Source organism: Acyrthosiphon pisum, chromosome A2, assembly GCF_005508785.2.
Source record: "Acyrthosiphon pisum isolate AL4f chromosome A2, pea_aphid_22Mar2018_4r6ur, whole genome shotgun sequence".
NCBI classification, from domain to species: domain Eukaryota; kingdom Metazoa; phylum Arthropoda; class Insecta; order Hemiptera; family Aphididae; genus Acyrthosiphon; species Acyrthosiphon pisum.
In genome coordinates this window covers 24271337-24284965 of record NC_042495.1, presented here as the reverse complement: position 1 = coordinate 24284965, position 13629 = coordinate 24271337, and the positions used below count along the sequence as shown (strand labels likewise).

Sequence of the window (13629 nt, the reverse complement as noted above, 5' to 3'; positions counted from 1 at the left end):
CTTGTATTAAATTTTCAAAGTTTTCTATCCAACCAAAAATTTTTTATCGTTATTTTAAAAAAAAATACTTAGAAAAATTGAAAATTTCATTTGTCTATAAATAGCTCAAAAAAAGTCGAAACACTTTGAAAATTTAACCCTGTATAGACAACGCTAATATAAACATCTGTTGCAAATTTCAAGTGCTTACAATAATTATTTTTTGAGTTACAGTAAAATTAAGTTTTCGTTTTTGTCAAAAATTGGTTTTGCGTAAAAATTCGCGTTTTTCCGTTATTTTTTTAAGGTTTTTCCTGCCGCTTTTGAAAAGTATTGGGAAATTTTCACTTTTGACCCCCCAAAGTACCAACTAGATTCACTTTCCTTTCAGAAAAGGTACAACTTTTGAAAATCGAAGCATTTTTACTGCTCCAAAAGTTGTCGTCAGACACAAAAAAAAAAAAAAAAAAAAAAAAAACACACATCATTGTAAAATCAATACATTCATCACTTCGTTCAGAATCTAAAAGACCATGTTCTAAAAACATTATCGATGATAATACAATAATATTAATAATAATAAGATATAAAATAAAATAAGTTGTACGTTTTAAAAAATTGTTAATACAAACATCAATCACTACACTCAATACAGTATCTAATAATAGGTAATGATAATAATTTGAAATAAATTAAAAATAACAGCAAAAACTACAATATACTGAAATCGTAACATAATAAATAATAATTAATACAAAAATAATAATTCAATACAATTACTGATCACTAATTAATACATATAAAATCATCTAAAAATCGTCGTAATAAAAATTTATAAATATTACCAAATCACATAAACGCTATCAAAAAAAAAAAAATTATAACAAATGTTTTCCTCGGTAAATAGAGCCAATTTTATATGAATACACCATAATATTTTCGTCAATTTTATACTGATCATACATTTTAATTGAATCTTTAATCCGTTTTAAATCAGAAAGAGCCATATTTTTGTTAATTCCTTTTGAAATTGAATATAATATTATCGTCATCGTATCGACTTGGATTTCTGTTAGTATTGATATAACCACATTTGTTGGTGGATGGGCGCTATGAAATTGCACTATGAAATTTATACTACACTTTTATACTACGCTCAGAACGTTCGTCGGTCAACTAATAGAATCTACAGCGGTCATAAGTAGCGTGAACTTTTATTTCACGAATTACGATAATCATTTGATTATTGATTATTGATTATTGATCATTATATTGGGCCAAAGTTTTAAAGAGGCCCCTGTACGAAAAAAAAAAATTAATGTATATTATATTATTTAATATTAGATATCCGTTATCATAAATATATATAGGTATTAGGTACATAGCAATGACTAATGAATAATAACTTTATTTATAAACTTTAATTTACAAGCTTTTTTCCTCGCTAAATAATCATCGATTTTTTTTTTTTTTTTAGGTGATTTATGCGGTGTAATAGCCTATAATGAAAAAAATAATGAACAAATCTGAGGCCCCTAAATAAATTCCAATTATCGAAGCCCAGGGGCCGTGGCTCCCCCTGGATCCCCCCTTAATCCGGGCTTGGGTACCGCCGATAAGCAGCGTACGCAATCGCGTTATAGTAATATATCATAATAACAGTCGGCTTGTTGAATCGTTTTTTGTATGCAATGATTTTATATCATTTAATTCAAATTTAACACCATCCATTACAGTGACCCACTTGTAACCGGCTACTGTACAGCAGAGTGACACCCACTTACCCGCTTTTTTTTTCTTGTATTTGTAGGTGGGTAATATAAAATAATAAATTATTGGTTATTAAATTGTGTATCACGGTTGGCGGGTGGGTAGTTAGATTCAAAATTTGATACTTACACCTTTATTTTGTTTGATAGCCACCACTGCAGTGTTATGTCGACGATACAGTGTTGACATGTATTGGTTGTTCTTGTATTGAAGTATTTCAAAACATTGAGGCCGATCTAAAATCTGTCTATAATTGGTCGAGCGACAATATAATAGTATATTTCTACATTTCAATAAACCAATCATCTTACTCCATTCATGCTGACTGAACAAACTTTACCAGCCATACACGATACAAAAATCCGCGTGAACTGAACTGTAATACAATAGAATGTTGTGATTGTAACTCGGTTAGCATTGTCGAAAATTGTGAATTAGGCATTGAAATGTGCTCGGATATGAAATGGACAAACATCCGTCTCAAATAAACTAAGAATGATGACATATGTATATAATGAAAGAATTGCCTGAAATATTACCTTAAAGACATTAGAGCTATATGCCTAGCTGCTAGGCCCTAGCACTATTTGAATCAATATAATATTGTATGGCATAAAGTGGTGTAACTAGAACTATAAATATACATACAAACTTTCTAAGGCGAAAAATAGCTCACAAAATATAATACTTTGCTTATTTACATATTTTACGTTTATTTATACATCAAACTAAAAACATGAACAAATAATATAATATTATACCAACCTACATAATTATGTAGATATTTGTTTTGTTATTTTTAACATTTAATATATTCAAAATATTTATTACTTTTGATTTTCATAAGGTATTTACATTTTGAACAAGTTTACAAAATACATTTTATTAATTTAATAATTTAAGCTTGTTCTTAAGTTTTCAAAAAATAAACATTGTATCAACCTATTCTATTTTTATTGAGATAATACTGTAGTTCCAAAATGTTGGTTCTTGCTAAAAAACAAAACAAAAAAAAAAAATGATACTTTTGCATGTCAAAAAAAAAAAAAAACCATGACATAATCCAAAATAACTAATTGAGCGGTTTAGTATAGGTAACAAACAAAATTGAGAATGAATATTTTAGTACCTATAAAAGTGAGCTAAAGAATAATAAAATTTATATGTTTGAATAATTTATGTATATCTGTAATAAGTTTTTGATAACTTAAGTTTAGAATTTGTATCAATTGCAAAACAAAAGACTAATAATAGACCAATTTACATTGATATTGGCCATTATAATGTGTCTGAAAAGTTTGTACATTTCTTGAAGATGATAATAATATTTGTAACAAAAAATAACAATGAAAGGTACTAAAAAAGTTGTTTTCATCTTGATTTAGATTACAATAAGTCCGAATTCACACAAGCAATGAATTCTGATGAATGGCTTTTGCTACACACAAATCCTTCAAATACATATCTATCAATAATATCTATTTCGTAGTTTTCTGCGCCGTAAAATGATACTGCCATATTTTCAGTCTCGTATCTAGGTCTAAAAAAAAAAAATTTTTTTCCTAAATTAAATAAAGGATACTAATTACAACTGTGTATTATCTAGATTATAGCAACAAAATTAGAACTATTTTATTTCACTCGCAAAACACGCACGTGGTCTACAATTACCTACCTAATTAATAAATACTAGGCACACTAATAATTTTAATTAAATACATTATATTTTTATTGAAAGTTTATATAAACTGCAAGGAGTTGGATGTTTGAAAAATTAACATAATTACACTTAAGTGTACACCTACTTACATTAAATTGAATGATGTGTTTAACAAGTTATTAGTAAATTTGGTTCTGCGCATTAGTCATAGCATTTAGAATAAATTGTGTTTATAGCAGATACAGTTTGAACAAAGTTTACAAAGATATTACTATTGTTTGCCAAGTTACAAAAATTGTCTAAAACCAGACAATTATATTTCATATTATAACCAGTGTGTCTATAGGTAGCTACTGCACTCAACAATGTTTAACATTTAAAAGTAATGGGATTAACATTAGGGCAGTTATTAGCAGTCAAACAATTGACAAGATACCTAAATAATACTAATTGACCATTACATTTAAAAAAAAAAAATGTAACTTTGTATTTGAAATTTTGAAAGTTGTCTATTAAAATATAACTAATTAGGTAGTGCTGCTATAAGGGGGATAAATTTAATAATATGGGAAAGTCGATTTCAATTAGGCTTAAAGACAGGTATACAAATAAGTATTTAGAATTATTATCGCTTCTTCGCTTCACTAGGTCAATTCGTAGATTGGCAATAGAATATGTTTGGATTCCTATTTTTCAACTCTGTTCAACAAAGGCAAACAATCAACGCTAAGAGTTTAGTGCATTTTCGAATTTCGATAGCGTTTTTCATAATGATATTACATACCTATTTTAACTTACATGATCAGTGTTGTAAAAACGTCATAAAATGTATAGTTACAATAAAAATTACGCACAATTTAAAACCATTTAATTTATTAAATTTTTTTGTCTTTCACATTTATTATACCTACCTACTCAGTAAAATATTTTTGTACACAAGTATTTCTATAGTGCTTTAAGGGTTTATAGAATTCATTAGATATTAACCTAACCTATACAAACATACTTAACAGACTCCAATATTTTTTTTATGAATAGGTAGAAAAAGCTTGTGAATTATTATGTATTGTGGTAATGTACTTATTGACAAAAATGTATCATGTATGCTGTAATATTATGATTTATTAATTGTTAAAAATACCTATCGATTCAGTGTTAATAGGTTAAAACACATTGTTGAAAAAATGGTATCAAGACAAAAATAGTGTAATGACATTTTCATAATATTACACCATTATATAGTATAATATTATACTCGAGCATATATTTCTTACCTTCTAGGTAATAATCTAATGATGTTGTTATGATCGTCTGATATATCAATACATTCATCCATACATCCATCAATACTTTCATTTTTAATGGTCTCGTTCATTTCTTGATTATCAGGTTTAGTATGTGGCATCATCAGTTCTCCAGGACTGTGTGATACCTTACAATCACGCCTAAATGAAATGGCAAAAAAAATAATTATTAATTATTATTATGTAGGTTACTCTTGTAACTATTTAAATAATATATAAATCTCTGTATATGTATTACATATATAATGTTCATAGAATATTACATATATGAATACATTTCTTGTGAAAACAAATGAGAAGAAAGTTTTAACAATAACAGCGACCGCACTTTACGACATAGGGTATTTTATGAACAAATTTCTATTACACTATACCCTGTTCAAGGTAAGATTGAACACCTTTCGAGCATGCAGACTCAGATACCAAACATTGCTTGACCACCCCCCCTCCACCCCCATACGATGGCTGTGTTCTGTGATCGGCCTACAGTCAATGCTGGAAAACGATGTAAAATAATATTATTATGTACACATTTCGGTTTTTTCTAATATTACTAGAGAAGAGCGTTCTAAGGATAGGTACAGATATTACGAGTATCGTGATATTATTAATAAATCGATAATAATAATTTATTGGTCGACGTATTCCCAGCGGGCCAAAAGTAGAAGATACATTTAAAAAGCTTGTCTTGAAGGATATAAAATTATAAAACTATTAAAACTTACTCTGAGTCAGGTAAACAAAATGTTAATTCAGATAATATAACGCCAAATTTTTAAAATTATTTTAAATAATATTATGCACGGATAACATGACGGGTAGACGTTGAACGTACTCTTTCATTATAATGTTATAAACATAGTATTTTAAGTAACAGGCGATACAATTTTCAATAATACAATTTAAAGATATTTACACGATTAGAACGTTTTAATTCGGAAAAATAATATATTTTAATTTTTAAAAAATGCTCTATAATATATTTTGTTTTTAATATTCACAGTCCTGTCAATGTCTGTCGTGTCAGTCGGTGCTAATGCTCTCACTGGTGTCCTGGTTGTGTGGGGGGGGGGGATGTGCGGAAATAACGTGTTTTGGTCGGCTGAGTGGTTCAATCTTAAACTGAATGAAGTATATCTAATGAAAATAAATCATGTAATTAAATAAAATAAGACTCCATCAGAAAACTATGAATTTCTAATACAGATGTTGGATGTTTAGGGAAAAAACACCTACCAAATATGAGGTTCAATTGATCCAAAGTAAAACTGTAAGCAATTGTTAAAATCAACAAAATGTTGGTAAATAAAAATTACATAAGACAACTCAAATAAAATTATTGCAATAAGAGTTTGCATTTCAAAAAAATATGCTGTAAATTAGAAATTTTACGTAGATATATATTAATATAAATTAAGCGTTATAAATGTTTGGATTGTTTGTTAAAACTATATTAAATATATTAAATTATATTATATAGTAAATGTCATAATATTACACTATGATACAATATATTATTCTTACATTTTTTGTAATAATTCACTCGTGTAATTGTCCTCTGCTTCATCAATTGTTTCCTGCTTAATAAAGTATGATGAATCAATACTTTCATTTTTAATGGTCCTGTTCATTTCTTGATTGTTGGGTTTAGTATGTGACATCGCCAATTCTCCAGGACTATTAGATACCTTACAATCACGCCTAAATGAAATTGCAAAAAATGTATTATTTATTATAATGTAGGTTATATTACAGTAACTGTTTAAATAATATACAAATCATTGTATATGTATTACAGGTATATATAATGTGTATATAATATTACATATATGAATAGATTTCTCCGTCGTACAGATAAAAAGAAAGTTTAAACAATAACAGCGACTGCACTTAAAAATACAAATACAATTTTTTTATTCCTTCATATACTATAGGTAAAACAAACATACCTTCACTACACCGCACACTACACACACCACTAGGATATTGGATATTTTATAAACAAATCTCTACTACACTATCTAAGGAGAATAAATCTAATAAATGCTAATTTTTATCTAAATAGTTAAATTATTAGGTAGGTACCTTTTATCATTATCTAGAATCTAGATAACTATTCTATCAATTATCTCTTATGTTTATACAACACTGGACTAATGTACCTATATTGTTAATTCTAATATTATGATCAGGGCTCGTTACTTCATGCACTAAAAAATGCATAAATAAGCATGCATTCATGCACTAAAAATTGTCAAAATATGCATCAAAATATGCACTAAAAAGTTCGAAAATATGCATTATAAAATATGATTTATATGCTCTAACATTTTTAAATTATGCACTCAAAGTATGCATTATGTAAAAAAATCATGAAAAAGTTTTTATAATTTTTTAGAATAAGAATTAATCCATAAATTAAAAAAAATTCAAATTCCTCCACAAAATTTTGCAAACAGCCCGCAACTGTTTGTTTTTCTTTCGGCATTGTTAAAATAAAATATGAATAATGTGTACAGTAGTAACCTACCTATACCTCACATGAAAACACTAAAACAGGATATTGCATGGATAAACGCATACGACTCATACGAGTAGACTCATCGGCGAGTGTAAGAAAACAATACTGTAGAGTGTAGCAATGTACAAAATTATAAATGCTGGTTGGTGAGAAGCTGCCACTTTAAACGGTGGAGGATGGTAGTGGTAGCGATTACACTGTTTGTAAAACACATAAAATCTAAATAAGTAGGTACTAGGACATTAGGTAGTCACACTCACTGAATAAAAATAAATCAAAACACTACAATTTTGTAAACAGGAAAGTAAATAAGAAACAAGAAACATTTCAAATATTTGTCTAAAAAATATTTTTATGAAATAATATGCACTAACGACTGTAAAAAATCGACTATATGCCAAATATGCCTTTACACCAAAAACATGCAAAAACGTGCACTATCAAACTTCATATTATTATTACTATTGTTATGAAACGGATTTCTATCTCAGCTAGCATGTTTTCCTGTGTAGCAAAAAAAACATGCAGATGCATGAACTTACGAGCCCTGATTATGATTTATTAATTGTTAAAAATACCTATCTAAAAACTTACAACACATTGTTGAAAAAATAGACAAAAAATAGACAATAAATACAATACATTAATTAATGTATTATTAAATTTCAAAATATTACACTTTGATATTTATAATAGTATTATATTATTATTCTTACATTTTTTGTAATAATCCACCAGCGTAATAATTATTATCTAATTCATCCATAATTTCCTGCTTAATAAATCCGTTTATTTCTTGATAAGGAAGTGGCACTGTCTTTATTATGCGGTTCTAAGTGATATTATATTATAATCACCCCTAAAATAATAAAATAATTAATCATAATTATATAGGTGACTACTGTTTAAATAAAGAGGACGCCACGCCGCACTCGCTTGTGTTGTCTCCGTCTTACAAGTGTGTAACATAGCAAATGTACGCTCAACAGGTCACGTTTACTTGCGTTGGTTTAAAAATTAGAGTGAATCCGCCTATTGGCTGTATCATGATACTTAAAGTGCGTTTACATTAGAGTCTTAAACACAAATGTATACGTATAGGTATCACATAATAATATATTATATGAAATATAAAAATACATTTTTCAGTTCGACAGATGAGAAGAAAGTATAGACAATAACAGCGACCGAACTTAAAAAAAAAAAAACAAATATAAAAATAAATAATATCATGTTCTTCAGTATACAACAAACGTACAACCATATACCTACTCACCACGCACTATAGTACGCACCGACTAGGCGATGTTGGATATTTTATAAACAAATCTATATTACACTATTCGATGAAAATAAATCGAATTTAATAAAAAAAAAAAATGGATTGGATTCTCCGTCGGAAGACTTAAAATTATTTTCAATAGTTATCCAGGGAAATAAAAATAGAATATCGGTTGAAAAAATGTCCGTGGCTCAGCTATAATAGGTAGTGCCATAGTCTGTGCGTATGTGCGCGAGCATGGATGTGTGCGTAAACAACATAACTAAAATTATTATAGTACGATCGTAAAGCAATTATTATCAAAATATTTTGTCGTTAAATTATTATTTGTACCTATACACGTATAGGATGGCCATAAAAATAAAATACAAATATGAGACATTTCGAAAACAAAATTACTGTCATGTATAATTGTTTTTAAATACATGGATTGTACTATAATACCAGTTGTAGCCAGTACCATTATCGTCATAAGATCGATTTTGTTTTGATACTGTTGTGTGATATTAGATTATGCATATATTAATTAAGTGACTTAACTAAATATCATATAATAAAACAAAAATTAAATGCAGCTATGTATAAGTACAACAATTATGTGGGTACAGCTGATAATGCCGTAAAATGTTATTTTTCATTTTTCGAGTACGTAATGCTGTTTTTATGCTGTTTTATATTAACTGCCCCGACACACAAGTCCACCGTGTTCTATACACATACCGATTTAAATATTGTACAACTAGATTTTTAAACTTGGTCGAAAAAAAGAAAATTCTGATTTTAAAATGTGTGGAGTGTAAACGCGCCATTCTTTTTCGGCATTAAGCAAATAGGTAGATTTTTCCATCGAATTATATACTATATATACCACCTCAATACGACAACACTTAGTACATACAGAGTACATTTCGAATGGTATCAGCTGTCCCGTACACATAATAATGAGAAATTACATTTAAAACAGTTTGCATAAACAATATAATTCTATGGATAACATGAAATATAAATAGTTATAAATATGATAATATTATTATAATACGCAACACTGAACACACACGAATTTTACCATAGACCTAAAAATTATTGGACAGCGCTTCCACTCCGCCCTGCACACAATGCATGGGAATCGTATAAGAGAAAGAAAGAAGAAGGAACGAAGAGAGAAAAGAGAGAAAGAACATATTATTAAAGTAGTAATCATAGATAATCTATAAACTAACACTGTATTTTCCCCACGTTCTCTTTTCTCTTTTACTCTATATCGTACCCCTGACGTCTCTCTCTCTAAGCGCTGTCCATTAGTTTATAGGTCTATGCATTTGACGACTAGGTAAGTTGGTCGGTGTGTTTAATAATAATATATGAAAATATCGTATGGAAAAAATATAATATTGTTATTTATTAGTATTTATTAGGCATGTGCGTAGAACGTCGCCCACGACGATGTGACATTATATCCAAAAATACCACCGAAAAACAGAGGCTATAGATTATAATAATATTCTGTATCGATTGACGTCGTACAAAAACATCGAAAATAAAACGGAAGTGTTGTAAAATAACGTGTCATAACGTCTTGCACACGTACAACAAAAAGACAAAACGCGTTTACGCAGTCTGAGTATAATAAATTCGTTCAATTTTGGTTATTTTCACTGTAGAGGTGGGTATACCAAGCCGCCAATTTTCTCCTTTCGATTTGCGTATCAACTAGGTATCAGAATGTATTCACATGTAAACAATATGTTGTTGACGACTTGACGTCTTATTGTTATAATGTGTTATAATCGCATCCTAATAAAATTCTTGAATTATAATTTATAATATTCTTTGGTCATAAATATGATGAACAATTTATTACAAATTTATTTTATTTCACTGGCCTAGCTACTCATTTATTATTACTATTTTCATTGTTCGAAAATAGTAATAATATATCTTTACTATAATTTTGTTCAAGTTATTGACAAGTTCAAATTTTGTCACAGAGTAGTGAATACAGAATACTTTGTCGTGTACTTCATACATTATAGTACTGATAGTCATTCAAAGTGATAAGGAGAAAAGGAGAAAAATAGCGACTTGGTATACCTATCTATATAGGGCCCTAACATCACAATCCTGTTATCTAAGACTACCAAAATTATACTTTCCTGTTATACGAGACTACGGCTATTATCGCAACTACCACCCAAGACTACCTCCGTTATCGCGAATACCTATCTTAGCTGATATTATAGCTGATTGCTGAACGACATTCAATAGCTGCGATTATATGTATTATGTATCTATCATTACGTATAATGTATATATTATTAGTTTTAGAGTAGAAATACCTATTGTAAAATTTAATTGGGACAATATTTCTGAGAGTATGACCGTGAGCTTTTTCCATTATTCCCAATATAACGTTCATTATATCGTTAAGAAATAGCAAACATTTTAACATTTTTAAATGACCGTTAACTTTTCGAAATTTTAATTTTTCAAGAAACTCACCGTCCTCCGAAATATTATTATATTTTAATTTTGTAACAGATGTTTTTATCCTAACACCAACATTTAACGAGTTCTACACAGACTGCATAAACGCGTTTTGTCTATGTCATACGTGTGTAAGACGGAGAAAACACAATATGGGAGTGTGACATCTTCGTAAGAGGACGCTACCCATACATTTGTTGTCTCCGCCTTACACACACACGACATAGCAAAAACTGTTTAGCGCAGGACAACTTTAATCTTTCAATGTTTGTATATTTTGGAACGGCACCAAAATTGTTAAAAATTATCCCAAAACAAATAGGGTAGAAAATTATATATGCAACAGCGAGCCTATATTTTAGATAAATAGATAAAAACATAAATATAATAAAAGTTATTCGCTTCTAAACATTTGGTTTTTTGTTTTTTTTTCATTTGCTTATAAAAAATGATTGGATAGTGCTACTAAAAAAAGCACGCTTTGCCCAGATAGAGTTCTTCTTTACGTGTTGTGAAAATTTTGTAGTTCTACAAAAAATATGGTTCGAGAAAAGTCGTCCTGCGTAAAACAGTTTTTTCCATGTTGTACATTTGTAAAACGGAGACAACACATACGGGTGTGAAAAATTATTGTAAGCATAATATATAATTGTTATCATGATAACAATAAATCTAACAAATTACACATAATAATTAATCAACCAATTGGTATGTTTATCATGACACCACTACTGTAAATGCGCTTCGCATATAGGTAGGTATTATATTTATTTACAATATTGGCGAAAATAATAATATTTAATGAACTGTAAAATAACACTTTGTAATATCTGATTGTAAACAAATTGATTTATTGTACTAATGAAAATGTAAAATAACGAATTATGTAAATGATTCAGATTTATGTGGAATTAATAATATTATACTCGATATTATATTATATATCATGGTACGCAACACACACACATTTGACGACGATCTGGTCGGTGTGTAATAATAATATATCAAAATAACATAGGTACGAAAATAATTTATAATATTGTTATATTTTATTATTAGGCACGTGCGTTTCACGTCACTCACGGCGACGATGTGACATTATATCAATTTTATATTCGCTGAAACGGTCAAAACAAGAATCCAAAAATACCACCGAAAAGCACCGATAATAATATTCTGTATCGATTGACGTCGTACAAAATAGTATCGAAAAAAAAAACGTTTGCGTTATAAAATAAATCTCTTATGTATTAAATATCAGTAAGGGAAAAAACGGGATAAATGCGCTAGGTCGGCCGATCGATTATTACGTCGATTATTTTCCAGATTTTAAAAAACGCGATTGATTGCAAATTCATTTAAATTAACAATATTTTAATATTTTAATTACGATGGGATTTCATTTAATGTCATATTATATTGATTTCGTAGTAACCGTTAAGACGGGAATTAATGATTATATTATATCGTGTGAGTAAATTAAATCTGATCATACAGGTGTATTATGTACGCGAATCGGACTAATAAATTAGTCTTCTATTGATTTTTATATAGTAACTTTTTTTTAAATGATAGCATTTTTTGTATACTGATAAAAATACATACAAACTATATTTTCTTTTTTAATAAAAATATAACTACGACGTAAAATAATATTATTTTATGTACACATTTCGGTTTTATCTAATATTACTAGAGAAGAGCGTTCTAAGGATAGGTACAGATATTACGAGTATCGTGATATTATTAATAAATCGATAATAATAATTTATTGGTCGACGTTGAACGTACTTTTTCATTATAATATTATAAACATGGTATTTTAAGTAACAGACGATACAATTTTCAATAATACAATTTAAAGATATTTACACGATTAGAACGTTTTAATTCGGAAAAATAATATATTTTAATTTTTAAAAAATGCTCTATAATATATTTTGTTTTTAATACTATTTCACAGTCCTGTCATTTAAGTGAGTAATTAAAAGTTAATTATAATTTTTCACGTGACTCGAATGTTTTTCTCATCGCAGTTCTGACGTTATTTTTAACGCAATTATAATAATACAAGTATCCGTTCTTTACTACCTAATCAATAACAGTCTATACGGCGGGTATAGCGATAATCGTAAATCGATTAGATAGAAAATATGCTTTAAGGTATACTCACCTCGTAAATAATATGACCGGCCAAAAACGGCGAAAACTCGTAACTCCGCTGCCGCTGCAGGACTGATGACCGTACAGCGCGACAGGTCCCGACGGAATATTAATTATACTTACGGACGAGAGACCGCGAGTGCCGACAGAGCGACAGTCGCGGAACAGAGCAAAACAGCCAATGACAACTCGCGCGAGTCGACCGTCAAGAGAGTTCCTGTGCACGTCGGGTTGCTACCACTGCCACGATAATTCACTTTGTCTATAATGCTCCGAACATATTACACCGAATGTAAAATGATACGAATACAAGTTATCCGATTACGTACAACTACGGAGGTAGATCAGACTACTCCGATATTATTATCATATCATTATCATCGATAAACTGTAATATCAATTATTGATATTACCATAGTCGATAATATTAATAATAAAATTAAAATTTATAATATTATTTACTCAA

General features: G+C 28.8%; 1 protein-coding gene across 1 annotated transcript; it reads right to left on the bottom strand.

The window, feature by feature from the left end:
• Positions 1-2635: 2635 nt before the first annotated feature.
• Positions 2636-13368, bottom strand: LOC100568891. The gene is made up of 5 exons (XM_008182950.3): positions 13174-13368; positions 7951-8093; positions 6238-6414; positions 4684-4854; positions 2636-3289 (listed from the first exon to the last, which is right to left on the bottom strand). The coding sequence occupies exons 2-5, from the start codon at positions 7998-8000 to the stop codon at positions 3136-3138; spliced, it is 552 nt and encodes a 183-aa protein (XP_008181172.2). The 5' UTR covers positions 8001-8093; positions 13174-13368; the 3' UTR covers positions 2636-3135.
• Between the last annotated feature and the right edge of the window lie 261 nt (positions 13369-13629).